Source organism: Ascaphus truei, chromosome 3 (assembly GCF_040206685.1).
Source record: "Ascaphus truei isolate aAscTru1 chromosome 3, aAscTru1.hap1, whole genome shotgun sequence".
Lineage (NCBI taxonomy): Eukaryota > Metazoa > Chordata > Amphibia > Anura > Ascaphidae > Ascaphus > Ascaphus truei.
In genome coordinates, this window is record NC_134485.1 from 428,138,929 (window position 1) to 428,160,813 (window position 21,885).

General features: G+C 52.4%; 1 protein-coding gene across 2 annotated transcripts in view; it reads left to right on the forward strand.

The window, feature by feature from the left end:
- The window catches only part of SPICE1 (spindle and centriole associated protein 1), a 56,657-nt gene extending 39,095 nt beyond the window's left edge, over positions 1-17,562 (forward strand). For both annotated transcript variants that reach the window (XM_075592857.1, XM_075592858.1), the window contains exons 14-18: positions 1,229-1,734; positions 2,356-2,524; positions 4,075-4,177; positions 12,586-12,670; positions 17,378-17,562. In XM_075592857.1, the coding sequence (XP_075448972.1) occupies positions 1,229-1,734; positions 2,356-2,524; positions 4,075-4,177; positions 12,586-12,670; positions 17,378-17,431 (917 nt within the window). In that variant the 3' untranslated portion in view covers positions 17,432-17,562. The remainder of the gene's footprint in view (positions 1-1,228; positions 1,735-2,355; positions 2,525-4,074; positions 4,178-12,585; positions 12,671-17,377) is intronic.
- The last annotated feature ends 4,323 nt before the right edge of the window (positions 17,563-21,885 follow it).

The window sequence follows — 21,885 nt, forward strand, 5'->3', positions numbered from 1 at the left end:
AAGGAGGGGCAGAAGAGTGTAAAGCTTTAAAAGTGAGGAGGAGAATTGGGTGTGAGATGCGGGATTTGATCGGAAGCCAGGAGAGGGATTTCATGAGGGGAGACGCGGAGACAGATCTAGGAAAGAGTAGAGTGATTCTGGCAGCAGCGTTTAGGATAGATTGTAGGGGAGACAGGTGAGAGGCAGGAAGGCCGGACAGCAGGAGGTTACAGTAATCGAGACGGGAGAGAATGAGGGAATGAGGGCCTGAGTCAGAGTTTTAGCAGTCGGGCAACAGAGGAAAGGGCGTATCTTTGTGATATTACAGAGGAAAAAGCGACAGGTTTTAGAAACGTTTTGAATGTGAGGGGCAAATGTGAGAGAGGAGTCGAGTGTGACCCCAAGGCAGCGTGCTTGGGCTACTGGGTGAATGATGGTAGTTCCAACAGTAATGTGGAAGGAGGTAGTAGGGCCAGGTTTGGGAGGAAGTGTGAGGAGCTCTGTTTTTGCCATGTTGAGTTTAAGGCGGTGGAGGGCCATCCAGGATGATATCGCAGAGAGACATTCAGAAACTTTGGTTTGTACAGCAGGTGTAAGGCCGGGTGTTGAAAGGTAAATTTGTGTCGTCAGCATAGAGGTGATAATTAAACCCAGGAGATGTTATTGCATTAAGTGCTGCGTAGTACAGTATATTCTCTTGTTGGATGAGAAATGACCATGTGTATCTTCATATAAAGGAACCCAAGTTCTTGAAACTGCCTCCCTGAACATCCACTGAGTAGCACCCAACTATATAAATGAAATATATTATAAAGAGGCATTCTTGGCTTAGGTTTCCAAGTATAGATTGTGTACTGTAGTTACTGAGAAAGTTGGCAGAGGGCGGTATAGGTGGCAGGGATACACAACACAATACTTCTTCTCAGAAGCAGTGTCTATGGTCAGTAGATGTGCAAGTCCTTCGAGTATAATCCACATTATTGCCACGTGAAACTTAATCCTGGAGTTAGGCTGGAAGAGCAGCGGTTTGCCTCTTTGGTTTACATTGCCTGGTATGGATACAGCTGTTTGCTGTGATGGGGCAAGTTGTAAGTAACACAGAGGCCTCTCGTGAAGATATCATTTATACCGGGTTCAGGCACTGTGCTTCTTCTGAAATGTATCTGCCAATCTCTTGTAGGTCACAATAGGGAGATGCGTCAGAGCCTTGCATTTAATAGCTGCTCATTTCCCCCATCTCTTATCACAGTGTTGAAGAGGACCATTGCAACCATCTCTTCATACCCCACTAATATGCCATCAAACACCGTTGAAAAAAAAGTCTACCCGGAAACCAAGTTCTCTAATGTGTCTGTTAAAAGCCAGAGCTCCCCCGAAGACTCGTGTAACCATGCACAACGGTGGAGAATGCCACAAGGTCTTGAAGGTTCAAGCAAAGCCTCAACTTTCATCAGTTGTCCACAGTCTTATTATCCTTCCCAGGGGGATGCTCAAGTGACTCAACATCTCCCTGAACCTGTAGAACAGAACATCCAGGAACGTAGACTGGCAATGGAAGAAGGTCAAGGGGCTTACACGCAGAATATTGACCTAATGGCCCGTATGACTGAGCTGACCCGAGACAACGCGGCTTCGAAGACTCCGCTCAGAAAAATTGGCTGTTCCACTCGATCTTTAGAAACTCTTGAAGGAGGTACATCTTCAACCAAGTGTGCCGAGAATGCAAAGAGTACAGAAACATGGAGTGAAAGACAGGTAATATGAATAGTATTTAGAAAAGCGCAAGGCGTGTCAGCCAATCGTGTTGGTCGATTTTATTGACTCTGCCCAAACCTCTTATACTTCAGACAAACGCTTCTTCTCACTAAACGCAGATAAATTGGTGATAAGCTGCTAAAACCAGCAAAAGAACAATATTCTCACCAAATTCACTAAACTAATATTTCTAAATGTGTCCATTTCCTGGTGCTGGCGCTCTACTTTTCTACAGGGACCCTGCCGTGCTTTCGGTTTTTATATTTGTTGGTTTTTTATGTCAATGGTTTCCTCACAGGTAATACCAATGAGGGCAAATAAAAAGCTTATTTTTTGTTTTCCACTGAATTCAAAGTATTCCCACAGAGGATTAAAAAGAATACATGTTGCATGTTAATAAGAGTCCTTGAGCCTCAATGTTTAGACTCGGGAGTCTGCAGCTTTTAATTACTTTTGTGTCTAAAGGAGTTTTGTACGTGGTTTGTGGCGGAGACTTCAAGCTTATGACTGGCAAAGGTCCTTACTGTAATATATGTACAGCTAACCAGCCCCCACACCAGAGAGGCTTTGAAACGGCTAATGCAGAATATGCCGATATGCAATGAGAAATCTCTCTTCCAGAACAGCGCCGGCGGTATAGCCCAAATGAGCCTGGAGCACCGGATTGCAGAGCTGAACCGGCAGAGTTCTGAGGCTCGTAATAAGCTCCTAAACCTCATCGAACACCAGAAACAGAGCACCGTGATCTCACCGGCAATATCTCCCATCACACCCCAGAACGAGCGCACAGGTACGGGCTCAAGATCCTGCGTCAAATTGTCAACCTGTATATAATGATATACTAAGGTACCATTGCCTTGATTCTGCTTAGGCTGTGATTCTCGTTATGGGCCAACGAGAGGGTTCTGTAGAAGTGCTGTAAACATAAGGGACAGACACTTTGATATACAGTATGAAGAACTCTCTTGTTGGTCCCAACAGGATCAATATGACCACTAGAACCCATGCAATCTATCGTTTCCTTAAACGTTTTAATGTTCTGCATCCGCATTGGCTTCAATAAATAAAGCAATATTGCGGGCAATGTCTCTGCAATGCTTCTTCTAGCTGGACCTTGGTGGAAGTGTGACCGTTGGCCTCCAATAACTGCAAATGCTGATGCCACCCTCCATGGCAGTCTGCGCCCATTAATAAAGCTCAACTTTTATTGGGAACCAAGACCAACAGTACCAAATGAGAAAGTTTATAATTAGTAGTTGGGGTCTAGGCCCAATCGGCTATCAATTAGCATTGGTTTTGTGCTGACGCCAGCCTGTATAGCGCCAATACTGACGCGTCTCTCCCATGGGTTCAATCTCCATGCACTGTGCCTCCCCCCCAAAAAATGTTCTCTTATCCTAATCTCTTCGGTGCCAAGTGGTGGAGAGAGTGGAGATATTTGGGGAGCAAGGGCTAAGGGAGGGAAATAGATATTCAGAGATGTTATGGCTCCCTAAGAAATATTTTTCTTGAGGGAGGAAAGTCTCATGGAGATTGATCACTGGAGAGGCGCTTCATTATTGCAATGCAGCAGTGGTCAATAGAACACTATATTGAGTTATACCGGCTGACTGTAGCTGAACATCAATGCTAATAGATAGGTTGGGACTAAACCCCAACTTGTAATCACTTTATTTTTCATTTTCTCATTTGGTACTTTTTTATTTTATTTGGTTCCTAATAAAAGATGTGTGTGTGTGTGTGTGTGTGTGTGTGTCAAAGTGTGTGTGTGTCAGAGTGTGTGTGTCAGTGTGTCTGTGTCTGTGTGTCTGTGTGTGTGTCAGAGTGCGTGTGTGTGTGTGTCTGTGTGTGTGTCAGAGTGCGTGTGTGTGTGTCTGTCAGTGTCAGTGTGTGTGTCTTTGTGTGTGTGTGTGTGTGTGTGTCTGTGTGTGTGTGTGTCTGTGTGTGTGTGTGAGTCAGTGAGTCAGTGAGTCAGTGAGTCAGTGAGTCAGTGAGTCACGCTTGAAGGCTTATGGTTTTTCTGTCTGCTCGGACACCCGGGAGGTCAAAATAAAGCCGCCGATTTGAGTAGAACCAAAGTTTCAACTTCTTATTGTGGCCAAGTGCAACGCTGATTGTTTTTCTGGCTCCTAATAAAAGCCAAGCTTTATTAATGGCTGCCCGCATCCTTCTGAGAGTACATTACAAAATAACATTGCTTTTCTCGCCACAATGCTTGTTTTTAGTTGATCCTAAATGGTTCCTTTGCACCACCCCTTCTGGTACGTTAAACAAGAAGAGACACGTGGCCCAAAGTAGTTGGTACTGACCTTTGCCTCTGGTTGCACCTGTGTTTTCCAGGAACCGGTGGAAGGTTAATAGAAGTGTCCCTATCGATGCCGCGTCTTACAGACTCCTCCCTGGAGGAGAGCCCGTCTCCAGCCAGCAGGACTGGCGGAAGAAGGTAGAAACAGAATATACGTCACGAAGACTTGCAAAGTGTCCGACTTTAATGTAAAAAGGGGTGGGAGAAGCAGAAAGCGGCTGAGCACGCACCGCGTCAAACAATAAAAGGTCAAACCAGGTGGTCTGATTGGCTGTGACATTCTTTCAGCACTGGACAGCCATCACTATCACACAACGCCATATTATACTGAGGTCATTGGCATGTGGTTAACTTACCTTTAAACAAGGAAATACAAAGCCACGAGTCCCAATCCTGTGGGATGGATTCTCTTCTCTGGGCGTCACACTGCGCTGTAACGTTCAAATAGCTCCCTCTAGTGGTCGATCTCCAATGAAGGGAGACGCTCCCAAAAGACTTGTCCATTAATCCAGGAGGGGGGAGGGGGAGCGCTCAACTGCAGTCCTCAAGCCCCTCCAACGGGTCGGGGTTTCAGGATATCCCAGCTTCAGCACAGGTGGCTGACGGAGCCTCTGAGTCACCTGTGCTGAAGCAGGGACTGATTGAGCCACCTGTGCTGAAGCAGGGATATCCTGAAATCTTGACCTATTGGGGGGGAGCTTGAGGACTGGAGTTGAGCCTCCCCTGCACTGTGCCGCAGAGGCCAGGCTGGCGCGGCCCTGCACTGTGCCGCAGAGGCCAGGCTGGGGCACCCCTGCACTGTGCCGCAGAGGCCAGGCTGGGGCACCCCTGCACTGTACCGCAGAGGCCAGGCTGGGGCACCCCTGCACTGTGCCGCAGAGGCCAGGCTGGGGCACCCCTGCACTGTGCCGCAGAGGCCAGGCTGGGGCACCCCTGCACTGTGCCGCAGAGGCCAGGCTGGGGCACCCCTGCACTGTGCCGCAGAGGCCAGGCTGGGGCACCCCTGCACTGTGCCGCAGAGGCCAGGCTGGCGCACCCCTGCACTGTGCCGCAGAGGCCAGGCTGGGGCACCCCTGCACTGTGCCACAGAGGCCAGGCTGGGGCACCCCTGCACTGTGCCGCAGAGGCCAGGCTGGGGCACCCCTGCACTGTGCCGCAGAGGCCAGGCTGGGGCACCCCTGCACTGTGCCCCAGAGGCCAGGCTGGGGCACCCCTGCACTGTGCCGCAGAGGCCAGGCTGGCGCGGCCCTGCACTGTGCCGCAGAGGCCAGGCTGGCGCACCCCTGCACTGTGCCGCAGAGGCCAGGCTGGGGCACCCCTGCACTGTGCCGCAGAGGCCAGGCTGGCGCACCCCTGCACTGTGCCGCAGAGGCCAGGCTGGCGCACCCCTGCACTGTGCCGCAGAGGCCAGGCTGGCGCACCCCTGCACTATGCCGCAGAGGCCAGGCTGGGGCACCTCTGCACTGTGCCGCAGAGGCCAGGCTGGCGCACCCCTGCACTGTGCCGCAGAGGCCAGGCTGGCGCACCCCTGCACTGTGCCGCAGAGGCCAGGCTGGGGCACCCCTGCACTGTGCCGCAGAGGCCAGGCTGGCGCGGCCCTGCACTGTGCCGCAGAGGGCAGGCTGGCGCACCCCTGCACTGTGCCGCAGAGGCCAGGCTGGCGCGGCCCTGCACTGTGCCGCAGAGGCCAGGCTGGCGCGGCCCTGCACTGTGCCGCAGAGGGCAGGCTGGCGCACCCCTGCACTGTGCCGCAGAGGCCAGGCTGGCGCGGCCCTGCACTGTGCCGCAGAGGCCAGGCTGGCGCGGCCCTGCACTGTGCCGCAGAGGGCAGGCTGGCGTATGGTGTTTCAGCCGGATGTATACAGAAAGTAAACGTAACTTGATAACTTCACTGATTTCTCCCCTCGCTGTAAGAAAAGGTGCTTTACATGATGTTGGTTAGACTTTGTGGGTTATTAAATCCCACCTGTGGCATTAGTGGGAAGTACATATCTCTGCAACACATTTCCGACCCTTCAAGCCGCAATGCAGATAAAAATTGAGCCAAGCGTGGGCCGTTGTGGTCAAACTACAAACACGGTGAAACCAGGCATGAGCTTGTCTTTCCGTCTGCTCGGTCCAATGAATACGAAGCATGCAAGTGGGCAGATGTAGAGGCATTTAGTAAGAAATACGAGGGGTCAGGAAATAGCAGAGGGACTCATGGAGGTTAAGGGGTAGTGGGACAGTATAGCAGAGGGACTCATGCAGGTTAAGGGGTAGTGGGACAGGATAGCGGAGGGACTCATGCAGTTTAAGGGGTAGTGGGACAGGATAGCAGAGGGCCTCATGCAGGTTAAGGGGTAGTGGGACAGGATAGCAGAGGGACTCATGCAGGTTAAGGGGTAGTGGGACAGGATAGCAGAGGGCCTCATGCAGGTTAAGGGGTAGTGGGACAGGATAGCGGAGGGACTCATGGAGGTTAAGGGGTAGTGGGACAGTATAGCAGAGGGACTCATGCAGGTTAAGGGGTAGTGGGACAGTATAGCAGAGGGACTCATGCAGGTTAAGGGGTAGTGGGACAGGATAGCAGAGGGACTCATGGAGGTTAAGGGGTAGTGGGACAGGATAGCAGAGGGCCTCATGCAGTTTAAGGGGTAGTGGGACAGGATAGCAGAGGGACTCATGGAGGTTAAGGGGTAGTGGGACAGGATAGCGGAGGGACTCATGGAGGTTAAGGGGTAGTGGGACAGGATAGCAGAGGTAATCATGCAGGTTAAGGGGTAGTGGGACAGGATAGCAGAGGGACTCATGGAGGTTAAGGGGTAGTGGGACAGGATAGCAGAGGGACTCATGCAGGTTAAGGGGTAGTGGGACAGGATAGCGGAGGGACTCATGGAGGTTAAGGGGTAGTGGGACAGTATAGCAGAGGGACTCATGCAGGTTAAGGGGTAGTGGGACAGGATAGCAGAGGAACTCATGGAGATTAAGGGGTAGTGGGACAGGATAGCAGAGGGACTCATGCAGGTTAAGGGGTAGTGGGACAGGATAGCAGAGGGACTCATGGAGGTTAAGGGGTAGTGGGACAGGATAGCAGAGGGACTCATGGAGGTTAAGGGGTAGTGGGACAGGATAGCAGAGGGACTCATGCAGGTTAAGGGGTAGTGGGACAGTATAGCAGAAGGACTCATGCAGGTTAAGGGGTAGTGGGACAGTATAGCAGGGGGACTCATGCAGGTTAAGGGGTAGTGGGACAGTATAGCAGGGGGACTCATGCAGGTTAAGGGGTAGTGGGACAGTATAGCGGAGGGACTCATGCAGGTTAAGGGGTAGTGGGACAGGATAGCAGAGGGACTCATGCAGTTTAAGGGGTAGTGGGACAGGATAGCAGAGGGACTCATGGAGGTTAAGGGGTAGTGGGACAGGATAGCGGAGGGACTCATGGAGGTTAAGGGGTAGTGGGACAGGATAGCAGAGGGACTCATGCAGTTTAAGGGGTAGTGGGACAGGATAGCAGAGGGACTCATGGAGGTTAAGGGGTAGTGGGACAGTATAGCAGAGGGACTCATGGAGGTTAAGGGGTAGTGGGACAGGATAGCGGAGGGACTCATGGAGGTTAAGGGGTAATGGGACAGTATAGCAGAGGGACTCATGCAGGTTAAGGGGTAGTGGGACAGGATAGCGGAGGGACTCATGGAGGTTAAGGGGTAGTGGGACAGGATAGCGGAGGGACTCATGGAGGTTAAGGGGTAGTGGGACAGTATAGCAGAGGGACTCATGCAGGTTAAGGGGTAGTGGGACAGGATAGCAGAGGGACTCATGCAGGTTAAGGGGTAGTGGGACAGGATAGCGGAGGGACTCATGGAGGTTAAGGGATAGTGGGACAGGATAGCAGAGGGACTCATGCAGGTTAAGGGGTAGTGGGACAGGATAGCGGAGGGACTCATGGAGGTTAAGGGGTAGTGGGACAGTATAGCAGAGGGACTCATGCAGGTTAAGGGGTAGTGGGACAGGATAGCAGAGGGACTCATGCAGGTTAAGGGGTAGTGGGACAGTATAGCAGAGGGACTCATGCAGGTTAAGGGGTAGTGGGACAGTATAGCAGAGGGACTCATGCAGGTTAAGGGGTAGTGGGACAGTATAGCAGAGAACTCATGCAGGTTAAGGGGTAGTGGGACAGTATAGCAGAGGGACTCATGCAGGTTAAGGGGTAGTGGGACAGGATAGCAGAGGGACTCATGCAGGTTAAGGGGTAGTGGGACAGGATAGCAGAGGGACTCATGGAGGTTAAGGGGTAGTGGGACAGGATAGCAGAGGGACTCATGCAGGTTAAGGGGTAGTGGGACAGTATAGCAGAGGGACTCATGGAGGTTAAGGGGTAGTGGGACAGGATAGCAGAGGGACTCATGCAGGTTAAGGGGTAGTGGGACAGTATAGCAGAGGGACTCATGCAGGTTAAGGGGTAGTGGGACAGTATAGCAGAGGGACTCATGCAGGTTAAGGGGTAGTGGGACAGGATAGCAGAGGGACTCATGGAGGTTAAGGGGTAGTGGGACAGGATAGCAGAGGGACTCATGCAGGTTAAGGGGTAGTGGGACAGGATAGCGGAGGGACTCATGGAGGTTAAGGGGTAGTGGGACAGGATAGCAGAGGGACTCATGCAGGTTAAGGGGTAGTGGGACAGGATAGCAGAGGGACTCATGCAGGTTAAGGGGTAGTGGGACAGTATAGCAGAGGGACTCATGCAGGTTAAGGGGTAGTGGGACAGTATAGCAGAGGGACTCATGCAGGTTAAGGGGTAGTGGGACAGGATAGCAGAGGGACTCATGCAGGTTAAGGGGTAGTGGGACAGTATAGCAGAGGGACTCATGGAGGTTAAGGGGTAGTGGGACAGGATAGCAGAGGGACTCATGCAGGTTAAGGGGTAGTGGGACAGTATAGCAGAGGGACTCATGCAGGTTAAGGGGTAGTGGGACAGTATAGCAGACAGACTCATGCAGGTTAAGGGGTAGTGGGACAGTATAGCAGAGGGACTCATGCAGGTTAAGGGGTAGTGGGACAGTATAGCAGAGGGACTCATGCAGGTTAAGGGGTAGTGGGACAGGATAGCAGAGGGACTCATGGAGGTTAAGGGGTAGTGGGACAGGATAGCAGAGGGACTCATGCAGGTTAAGGGGTAGTGGGACAGGATAGCGGAGGGACTCATGGAGGTTAAGGGGTAGTGGGACAGTATAGCAGAGGGACTCATGCAGGTTAAGGGGTAGTGGGACAGGATAGCAGAGGTACTCATGGAGATTAAGGGGTAGTGGGACAGGATAGCAGAGGGACTCATGCAGGTTAAGGGGTAGTGGGACAGGATAGCAGAGGGACTCATGGAGGTTAAGGGGTAGTGGGACAGGATAGCAGAGGGACTCATGCAGGTTAAGGGGTAGTGGGACAGTATAGCAGAGAGACTCAGGCAGGTTAAGGGGTAGTGGGACAGGATAGCAGAGGGACTCATGCAGGTTAAGGGGTAGTGGGACAGGATAGCAGAGGGACTCATGGAGGTTAAGGGGTAGTGGGACAGGATAGCAGAGGGACTCATGCAGGTTAAGGGGTAGTGGGACAGTATAGCAGAGAGACTCAGGCAGGTTAAGGGGTAGTGGGACAGTATAGTAGGGGAACTCATGCAGGTTAAGGGGTAGTGGGACAGTATAGCGGAGGGACTCATGCAGGTTAAGGGGTAGTGGGACAGGATAGCAGAGGGACTCATGCAGTTTAAGGGGTAGTGGGACAGGATAGCAGAGGGACTCATGGAGGTTAAGGGGTAGTGGGACAGGATAGCGGAGGGACTCATGGAGGTTAAGGAGTAGTGGGACAGGATAGCAGAGGGAGTCATGCAGTTTAAGGGGTAGTGGGACAGGATAGCAGAGGTACTCATGGAGGTTAAGGGGTAGTGGGACAGGATAGCAGAGGGACTCATGCAGGTTAAGGGGTAGTGGGACAGGATAGCGGAGGGACTCATGGAGGTTAAGGGGTAGTGGGACAGTATAGCAGAGGGACTCATGGAGGTTAAGGGGTAGTGGGACAGGATAGCAGAGGGACTCATGCAGGTTAAGGGGTAGTGGGACAGGATAGCAGAGGGACTCATGGAGGTTAAGGGGTAGTGGGACAGGATAGCAGAGGGACTCATGGAGGTTAAGGGGTAGTGGGACAGGATAGCAGAGGGACTCATGCAGGTTAAGGGGTAGTGGGACAGGATAGCGGAGGGACTCATGGAGGTTAAGGGGTAGTGGGACAGTATAGCAGAGGGACTCATGGAGATTAAGGGGTAGTGGGATAGGATAGCGGAGGGACTCATGGAGGTTAAGGGGTAGTGGGACAGTATAGCAGAGGGACTCATGCAGGTTAAGGGGTAGTGGGACAGGATAGCAGAGGGACTCATGCAGGTTAAGGGGTAGTGGGACAGTATAGCAGAGGGACTCATGGAGGTTAAGGGGTAGTGGGACAGTATAGCGGAGGGACTCATGGAGGTTAAGGGGTAGTGGGACAGGATAGCGGAGGGACTCATGGAGGTTAAGGGGTAGTGGGACAGGATAGCAGAGGGACTCATGCAGGTTAAGGGGTAGTGGGACAGTATAGCAGAGGGACTCATGCAGGTTAAGGGGTAGTGGGACAGTATAGCAGAGGGACTCATGCAGGTTAAGGGGTAGTGGGACAGTATAGCAGAGGGACTCATGGAGGTTAAGGGGTAGTGGGACAGTATAGCAGAGGGACTCATGCAGGTTAAGTGGTAGTGGGACAGTATAGCAGAGGGACTCATGCAGGTTAAGGGGTAGTGGGACAGGATAGCGGAGGGACTCATGCAGGTTAAGGGGTAGTGGGACAGGATAGCAGAGGGACTCATGGAGGTTAAGGGGTAGTGGGACAGTATAGCAGAGAGACTCATGCAGTTTAAGGGGTAGTGGGACAGGATAGCAGAGGGACTCATGCAGGTTAAGGGGTAGTGGAACAGGATAGCGGAGGGACTCATGGAGGTTAAGGGGTAGTGGGACAGGATAGCAGAGGGACTCATGCAGGTTAAGGGGTAGTGGGACAGTATAGCAGAGGGACTCATGCAGTTTAAGGGTTAGTGGGACAGGATAGCAGAGGGACTCATGCAGGTTAAGGGGTAGTGGGACAGGATAGCGGAGGGACTCATGCAGGTTAAGGGGTAGTGGGACAGGATAGCAGAAGGACTCATGCAGGTTAAGGGATAGTGGGACAGGATAGCAGAGGGAGTCATGCAGGTTAAGGGGTAGTGGGACAGTATAGCAGAGGGACTCATGCAGTTTAAGGGGTAGTGGGACAGGATAGTGGAGGGACTCATGCAGGTTAAGGGGTAGTGGGACAGGATAGCAGAAGGACTCATGCAGGTTAAGGGATAGTGGGACAGGATAGCGGAGGGACTCATGCAGGTTAAGGGGTAGTGGGACAGGATAGCAGAAGGACTCATGCAGGTTAAGGGGTAGTGGGACAGGATAGCAGAAGGACTCATGCAGGTTAAGGGGTAGTGGGACAGGATAGCAGAGGGACTCATGCAGGTTAAGGGGTAGTGGGACAGGATAGCAGAGGGACTCATGCAGGTTAAGGGGTAGTGGGACAGGGATAACTGGTTGAGCGTTCCATAAATCACACACTGCTTTCTGGGCTCACATGTTATCTGTAGCTGCTACTTTACAGCTGTCCCTTCCATCCAGGGGAAGGTTAAAGTTCAGCTCGCTTAATGGCAGCCGGTAAACGTTTTAACGGTCACATTTATTTATAAAATATTTTACCAGGAAGTAATACATTGAGAGTTACCTCTCGTTTTCAAGTATGTCCTGGGCACAGAGTAAAACAAAATAATACAAGGTTACAAATACAGTTACATACAGTAAATGAGCAGGTTATACATTATATACAATACATTGCATGCACAGTTAAAGAAAATATATGTTATGGGCGTATGTAACAGTTACAGACCAGATTAAAATGTGAGACAGCCTTAGTTTTGAAAGAACTTAAACTGGTGGTGGATGGTAGAGTCTCTGGTAGGTTGTTCCAGTTTTGGGGTGCACGGTAAGAGGAGGAGGAGCGGCCGGATACTTTGTTGAGCCTTGGGATCATGAACAGTCTTTTGGAGTCTGATCTCAGATGATAAGTGCTGCATGTGGTAGGGGCGAGGAGCTTGTTCAGATAGATGGGTAGCTTGCCCATAAAGAATTTGAAGCAAGACAGGAAAGGTGAACTTTGCGCCTAGACTCGAGTGATGACCAATCTAGTTCTTTGAGCATTTCGCAGTGATGTGTGTTCAATCACTGAGCCACCTGTGCTGAAGCAGGGATATCCTTAAAACCTGACCTGTTGGTGGCCCTTGAGGCCTGGAGTTGGCCACTCCTGGTCTAGGTGTTGCTGTCCTTACAACAGCAAATAATCACACATCCATAGGAAATCGGGTTCTGTTATTTATCTTGGGAGCGGTTGTACTTTTGCCCGCTGCGAGGTAGGCTTGTTATATGCTGCGGTGCTAATTCCCCCTCCCCCTCCTTATTTCCCATGGTCTGTAGATCTTCAGGTGTCTCTAACAGGACTGGTTCCTCTGTGAACTCCTCCGGAGGTGGGAGACGGGCAGCTTTCGGACATTGCCCAAAGGTACGGCTGATAACTGCATGTAATGTTGGGATTTTCACTTGTACGTTTTCAGTTTTCACTGCAGAGAAATGCTTTGCAAACCAATTTAACCCCTTCTCTAAATTTAAATATCTATATATCTCTATTTATATATAGATATCTATATCTCTCCACCACCACGGCATGGGGTCTGGTACCCGGGGGTTCCCACCACTAAGACATGAGATTAGGCACTCCGGGGGTCCCCACCACCAACGCATGGAGTTTGGCACCGCAGGGGCCCTCACCACCACGGCATGAGATCTGGCACTCCATTGGTGTCTCCGACATGAGGTCTGGCACCCCGGGGGTTCCCACCACTAAGACATGAGATTAGGCACTCCATTGGTCTCCACGGCATGAAGCCTTGCACTCCGGGGGTCCCCACCACCAACGCATGGGGTCCAGCACCCCAGAGTTACCCACCACCATGGCATGGCGTTTGGCACCGCAGGGGTCCTCACCACCATGGCATGAGATCTGGCACTCCATTGGTGTCTCCATTGGGTCTGGCACCCCGGGGGTTCCCACCACCAACGCATGGGGTCCAGCACCCCAGAGTTACCCACCACCATGGCATGGCGTTTTGGCACCGCAGGGGTCCTCACCACCATGGCATGAGATCTGGCACTCCATTGGTGTCTCCGGCATGAGGTCTGGCACCCCAGGGGTCCCCACCACCACGGTATTGGGTCTGGCACTTCATGGCTCCCCGCCACCATGTGGTGAGGTCTGGCACTCCTGCAGCAACGTGATGGGACTACACCATGGGCTCTTTCTAGGGGAGATTGCGTTCTGCTCTCCTTGCACTAAATGCGATCTAGCCGGCAGAGAGAACAGAAGAGGACTCTTGTTCCTGTCATCGGTGATGCCGCAATCACGTTGGGGATGGGGGGGGGGGGGGGGGGGGATTGGTGACACTCTGGGGCTGCAGTTTTTTCGGCACTCAAACGGATAAGGATTTAAATCTAGGTGATACATACATTTAAACAAAAAAAGGAGGGATTTATCTTCCTAGCTACTTTTGAGAAATATCGCTGTGCTGATAGGTCTTCGGACAGGGAAATTCCCCGTCCCCTATCCTTCCCGCCCTCCTCTCTCCTTCCCCCCCATCGTCTCACCTTCCCCCCCATCGTCTCACCTTCCCCCCCATCGTCTCACCTCCCCCCCCCCCATCGTCTCACCTTCCCCCCCATCGTCTCACCTTCCCCCCCATCGTCTCACCTTCCCCCCCATCGTCTCACCTTCCCCCCCATCGTCTCACCTTCCCCCCCATCGTCTCACCTTCCCCCCCCATCGTCTCACCTTCCCCCCCATCGTCTCACCTTCCCCCCCATCGTCTCACCTTCCCCCCCCATCGTCTCACCTTCCCCCCCCATCGTCTCACCTTCCCCCCCCATCGTCTCACCTTCCCCCCCCATCGTCTCACCTTCCCCCCCCATCGTCTCACCTTCCCCCCCCATCGTCTCACCTTCCCCCCCCCCCCATCGTCTCACCTTCCCCCCCATCGTCTCACCTTCCCCCCCCCCCCCATCGTCTCACCTTCCCCCCCATCGTCTCACCTTCCCCCCCATCGTCTCACCTTCCCCCCCATCGTCTCACCTTCCCCCCCCCATCGTCTCACCTTCCCCCCCATCGTCTCACCTTCCCCCCCCATCGTCTCACCTTCCCCCCCCATCGTCTCACCTTCCCCCCCCCATCGTCTCACCTTCCCCCCTCCCCCATCGTCACTTTTCTTTCCTCCCCCCATCCTCTCTCATTCCCCCTCATCCTCTGTCCTTACCCCCCTCCCTCCTCTCTCCTGCCCCCCTCCTCTCTCCTTTCCCCTAACTTCTATTGGGCCACTAACAAGCACCCTTCAATTCAGGGACCCAGATGGAAAAAGAGCCTTTAATTTCCAAAGAAACAAAAATGAACAAGTGTTTGCTTTAACCCTTGATGTGCGGGATGGGCTGCAGGAACACGGGTGTCTCAGCTCCTCCAGCACATCGCGATCATGTGACCGCTCCTCGCCATGTCACGGAGGCGAAGAGAAGTCCTCCTCCTGCGTCCTGCCGGTCACATCTACCCTAGAGAACGAGCAGAAAGCCCATGACGTGGTGGCTGTGTCATGGGCCCCCAGAGTGCCAGACTCGTGACATGGTGGCTGTGTCATGGGCCCCCGGAGTGCCAGACTCGTGACATGGTGGCTGTGTCATGGGCCCCCAGAGTGCCAGACTCGTGACATGGTGGCTGTGTCATGGGCCCCCGGAGTGCCAGACTCGTGACATGGTGGCTGTGTCATGGGCCCCCGGAGTGCCAGACTCGTGACATGGTGGCTGTGTCATGGGCCCCCGGAGTGCCAGACTCGTGACGTGGTGGCTGTGTCATGGGCCCCCGGAGTGCCAGACTCGTGACGTGGTGGCTGTGTCATGGGCCCCCGGAGTGCCAGACTCGTGACATGGTGGCTGTGTCATGGTCCCCCGGAGTGCCAGACTCGTGACATGGTGGCTGTGTCATGGGCCCCCGGAGTGCCAGACTCGTGACATGGTGGCTGTGTCATGGGCCCCCGGAGTGCCAGACTCGTGACATGGTGGCTGTGTCATGGGCCCCCGGAGTGCCAGACTCGTGACGTGGTGGCTGTGTCATGGGCCCCCGGAGTGCCAGACTCGTGACATGGTGGCTGTGTCATGGGCCCCCGGAGTGCCAGACTCGTGACATGGTGGCTGTGTCATGGTCCCCCGGAGTGCCAGACTCGTGACATGGTGGCTGTGTCATGGGCCCCCGGAGTGCCATACTCGTGACATGGTGGCTGTGTCATGGGCCCCCAGAGTGCCAGACTCGTAACATGGTGGCTCTCATGGGGCCCCTGGAGTGCCAGACTCGTGACATGGTGGTGATGGGGCCCCTGGAGTGCCAGACTCGTGACATGATGGCTGTGTCATCGGGCCCCCGGAGTGCCAGACTCGTGACGTGGTGGCTGTGTCATGGGCCCCCGGAGTGCCAGACTCGTGACATGGTGGCTGTGTCATGGGCCCCCGGAGTGCCAGACTCGTGACATGGTGGCTGTGTCATGGGCCCCCGGAGTGCCAGACTCGTGACATGGTGGCTGTGTCATGGGCCCCCGGAATGACAGACTCATGACATGGTGGCTGTGTCATGGGCCCCCGGAGTGCCAGACTCGTGACATGGTGGCTGTGTCATGGGCCCCCGGAGTGACAGACTCGTGACATGGTGGCTTTGTCATGAGCCCCCGGAGTGCCGGACTCGTAACATGGTGGCTCTCATGGGGCCCCTGGAGGGCCAGACTCGTGACATGGTGGCGATGGGGCCCCTGGAGTGCCAGACTCGTGACATGGTGGCTGTGTCATGGGCCCCCGGAGTGCCATACTCGTGACATGGTGGCTGTGTCATGGGCCCCCGAAGTGCCAGACTCGTGACATGGTGGCTGTGTCATGGGCCCCCGGAGTGCCAGACTCGTGACATGGTGGCTGTGTCATGGGCCCCGGAGTGCCAGACTCGTGACATGGTGGCTGTGTCATGGTCCCCCGGAGTGCCAGACTCGTGACATGGTGGCTGTGTCATGGGCCCCCGGAGTGCCAGACTCGTGACATGGTGGCTGTGTCATGGTCCCCCGGAGTGCCAGACTCGTGACATGGTGGCTGTGTCATGGGCCCCCGGAGTGCCAGACTCGTGACATGGTGGCTGTGTCATGGGCCCCCGGAGTGCCAGACTCGTGACATGGTGGCTGTGTCATGGGCCCCCGAAGTGCCAGACTCGTGACATGGTGGCTGTGTCATGGTCCCCCGGAATGACAGACTCGTGACATGGTGGCTGTGTCATGGGCCCCCGGAGTGCCAGACTCGTGACATGGTGGCTGTGTCATGGGCCCCCGAAGTGCCAGACTCGTGACATGGTGGCTGTGTCATGGTCCCCCGGAGTGCCAGACTCGTGACATGGTGGCTGTGTCATGGTCCCCGGAGTGCCAGACTCGTGACATGGTGGCTGTGTCATGGTCCCCCGGAGTGCCAGACTCGTGACATGGTGGCTGTGTCATGGGCCCCCGGAGTGCCAGACTCGTGACATGGTGGCTGTGTCATGGTCCCCCGGAGTGCCAGACTCGTGACATGGTGGCTGTGTCATGGGCCCCCGGAGTGCCAGACTCGTGACATGGTGGGCTGTGTCATGGGCCCCCGGAGTGCCAGACTCGTGACATGGTGGCTGTGTTATGGAGTTACCCAAAGGTTATAAAATGTTTACAGAAGAAGAGTTGGATTCATTTTTTTGGATTGCAAACTTAGTTTTACAAATAGAAAACCTTAATACCAGTGACTCACTTTGCACACTCTCTTCCCCTCTCTCTCTCCTCCCACCCTCACCCCCTCTCTCCACCCTCCCACCCATCACCCCCTTCCACCCCTCACCCCTTCTCACCCTCCCACCCCTCACCCTCCCACCCCCTCTCCCTCCCCTCACCCCCTCTCCCTCCTACCCCCTCTCCCTCCTACCCCCTCTTTCCCTCCTACCCCCTCTTTCCTGCCACCCCATACCACCTCTCACCCCCTCCCCCTCTCACCCCTCACCCCCCCACCCCTCACCCCCTTCCTCTCCCCACCCCCTTCCCCTTTCTCTCCCCCCCCCCCATTTCTCTGCCCAACCCCCCTCCCCCTCTTCTCTCCCCCCCCCCATTTCTCTCTCCCTCTCTCCCAGGTTGGAAAAGAGAGAGAGGAGGGCTGGTTCGCTCTCTCTGCTCATGTTTCCTAGTGGTGGTTTGTGCATTTCCTGATCAGTGTTCAGACCGCTGGGAAGACGCCAACTTCTTAGCTCCAGTTAAAGATCCGCACATATGTTACCTGCTATTTACATTATTAATACATGTCAATAAAAATCTGAATTTTACAAGGTTTTCTTTGTTTGTTTTTAGCTCGTGTAATAACACGAGTAGTTTCAATATACTTTCTTAGGCCGTGATGATACCTAAAAACGTGCGCTCGTAAATCCTATTGAAGCGCTCATCCCGATTGCGACGGCCGGGGCGCCGTGCTGCAAAGCGAACAGCTGGGGAAGAGACTTCAAAATGGGGTTTCTCTGGCGACGGCCGTGTCACGTGAGCGGTTCAGCCAATGAGGGCCAACCGCTCACGGCCACGCCGCCTCTGCCCTGTCTCTCCGGTACAATCAGGATGCTGGCCGGCGGCAGCGCAGGAGGACGTCGCAGGATGGCGCTGCCGCCGCCGCCGAGCAGCTCTTGTATAATCGCAGCCTCACGAACTGAACTAGCGCTCAAAAGCTAATGAAGTGACGTGGTACGATGGGTCCGATTTAAAACGTATCTTTTGTTCTTATAGAAAGCCAGTGTGATCAATGTTTCTGTACTATACTGTATGATCATCACAGCAACAAACACATACTCAAATGTCAGATAGAGAGAGATAGATAGATATATAGAGATAGATAGAGAGAGAGATAGATAGATATATAGAGAGAGATAGATAGAGAGAGAGATAGATAGATATATAGAGATAGATAGAGAGAGAGATAGATAGATATATAGAGAGAGAGAGATAGAGAGAGAGATAGATAGATATATAGAGATAGATAGAGAGAGAGATAGATATATATATAGAGAGAGAGAGAGAGAGAGAGAGAGAGAGAGAGAGAGAGAGAGAGAGAGAGAGAGAGAGAGAGAGAGAGATATGGATAGATAGATATGGATGGATAGATATGGATGGATAGAGATGGATGGATAGAGATGGATGGATAGTTAGAGATGGATAGATATGGATGGATAGATAGATAGATAAATAGAGATGGATAGATAGATAGATAGAGATGGATAGATGGATAGATGGATAGATGGATAGATGGATAGATGGATAGATAGAGATAATCGCAGCCTCACGAACTGAACTAGCGCTCAAAAGCTAATGAAGTGACGTGGTACGATGGTCCGATTTAAAACGTATCTTTTGTTCTTATAGAAAGCCAGTGTGATCAATGTTTCTGTACTATACTGTATGATCATCACAGCAACAAACACATACTCAAATGTCAGATAGAGAGAGATAGATAGATATATAGAGATAGATAGAGAGAGAGATAGATAGATATATAGAGAGAGAGAGATAGAGAGAGAGATAGATAGATATATAGAGATAGAGAGAGAGATAGATATATATATATAGAGAGAGCAGAGAGAGAGAGAGAGAGAGAGATATGGATAGATAGATATGGATGGATAGATATGGATGGATAGAGATGGATGGATAGAGATGGATGGATAGTTAGAGATGGATAGATATGGATGGATAGATAGATAGATAAATAGAGATGGATAGATAGATAGATAGAGATGGATAGATGATAGATGGATAGATGGATAGATGGATAGATGATAGATGGATAGATAGATAGATGGATAGATAGAGAGATAGATAGATAGATAGAGAGATGGATAGATAGATAGAGAGATGGATAGATAGATAGAGATGGATAGATAGATAGATAGAGAGAGAGAGATAGATAGAGAGATAGAGATGGATAGATAGAGAGATAGAGATAGATAGATAGATAGAGATGGATAGATAGATAGATAGAGATAGATAGAGATAGATAGATATAGAGATATATATATATATATATATATATATATATATATATATATATATATATATATATATATAGAGATAGATAGATATATAGAGATGGATAGATAGATATATAGAGATGGATAGATAGATATATAGATGGATAGATAGATATATAGAGATGGCTAGAACTACGCGATGTCACTCATATAGAATATATAGAGATAGATAGATACTAGATAGCTATACTAGATGATAGCTAGATATAGATATAGAGATATATATATAGATATATATATATATAGAGACTCTCAGATGACTAGCTCAGCTCACTCTCCAGTCACTCACTCACACACTCTCATTTACTCACTGCACACGACTCTCATTCACTCACGTCAGCTCTCACTCAGCACTCACACTCTAGAGATAGATATAGATATAGAGATAGATATCACTCTAGACTCACTCTCTCTAGATAGATAGATAGATAGAAGAGATAGAGAGAGATAGATAGATATAGAGAGATAGATAGATAGATATAGAGAGATAACTAGATGCTCGACTCTAGACTCTCTAGATAGCTCTCGATACTAGATAGATACGAGCTCGACTAGCTAGATAGATAGATACTATAGCGATAGATAGATAAGAGAGAGCTAGATAGATCGGATAGATAGATATAGAGATGGACTCAGCTAGAGATCTGATAGACTCGATTATCGACTAGCTATAGGATAGATACTAGAGATGGATAGCTCGCACTCAGTTAACCCACCCCCAATCACCCCCATTCAAACAAAAGCAGATCCCCTGGCTTTCCTTTGATTGCAAAGTGTACCATATGTGCCCCCCCCGCCCATGATACCCAGGTCACTTCATTAGGGTTTGAGCGCTAGTTTAAAGGCGTTTTCTTTCTTGCATCTGCAAGTTCAGATCTATGTATTTCCTACGCTCCTGGCACCGCTTTCCACCTGGGACTGTAGCAAGAGCAGCTTCCTCCCTCTCCCTTATATTATGTACTTTCTTACACCGTTTGTGCGCTGCTACATCCCCCAGCCGGTGTCAGATGTGCACAAACTGAGAAAAAACCTTCTCTGCACACACGCGTGTTCTCCATTCTGGCAAAACTGCGGAATGGTATTTGTGCTGTAGGATATGATGCATGTAACCCCCCCCCCCGCCCCCCAGTTTAGGCATCGCTGCTGCAGGATATGATGCATGTAACCCCCCCCCGCCCCCCAGTTTGTGCATCGCTGCTGTAGGATATGATGCATGTAACCCCCCCCCCCCAGTTTGTGCATCGCTGCTGCAGGATATGATGCATGTAACCAACCCCCCCCAGTTTGTGCATCGCTGCTGTAGGATATGATGCATGTAACCCCTCCCCCCCGCCCCCCAGTTTGGGCATCGCTGCTGTAGGATATGATGCATGTAACCCCCCCCCCCTGCCCCCCAGTTTGTGCATCGCTGCTGTAGGATATGATGCATGTAACCCCCCCCCCAGTTTGTGCATGGCTGCTGTAGGATATGATGCATGTAACCCCCCCCCCCCCCCAGTTTGTGCATCGCTGCTGTAGGATATGATGCATGTAACCCCGCCCCCCAGTTTGTGCACCGCTGCTGTAGGATATGATGCATGTAACCCCCCCCCCCCCCCCAGTTTGTTCATCGCTGCTGTAGGATATGATGCATGTAACCCCCCCCCCCCCCCCCAGTTTGTACATCGCTGCTGTAGGATATGATGCATGTAATCCCCCCCCCCCGCCCCCCAGTTTGTGCATCGCTGCTGTAGGATATGATGCATGTAACCCCCCCCCCCGCCCCCCAGTTTGTGCACCGCTGCTGTAGGATATGATGCATATAACCCCCCCCCCCCCCCAGTTTGTGCATGGCTGCTGTAGGATATGATGCATGTAACCCCCCCCCCCCCCAGTTTGTGCATCGCTGCTGTAGGATATGATGCATGTAACCCCCCGCCCCCCAGTTTGTGCACCGCTGCTGTAGGATATTATGCATGTAACCCCCCCCCCCCAGTTTGTTCATCGCTGCTGTAAGATATGATGCATGTAACCCCCCCCCCCAGTTTGTGCATCGCTGCTGTAGGATATGATGCATGTAACCCCCCCGCCCCCCAGTTTGTTCATCGCTGCTGTAGGATATGATGCATGTAACCCCCCCCCCCCCAGTTTGTGCATCGCTGCTGTAGGATATGATGCATGTAACCCCCCCCCGCCCCCCAGTTTGTGCATCGCTGCTGTAGGATATGATGCATGTAACACCCCCCCCCCGCCCCCCAGTTTGTGCACCGCTGCTGTAGGATATGATGCATATAACCCCCCCCCCCAGTTTGTGCATCGCTGCTGTAGGATATGATGCATGTAACCCCCCCCCCCCGCCCCCCAGTTTGTGCACCGCTGCTGTAGGATATGATGCATGTAACCCCCCCCCCCCCCCACTTTGTGCATCGCTGCTGTAGGATATGATGCATGTAACCCCCCCCCCGCCCCCCAGTTTGTGCACCGCTGCTGTAGGATATGATGCATGTAAACCCCCCCCCCCCCAGTTTGTGCATCGCTGCTGTAGGATATGATGCATGTAACCCCCCCCCCCCCCAGTTTGTGCATCGCTGCTG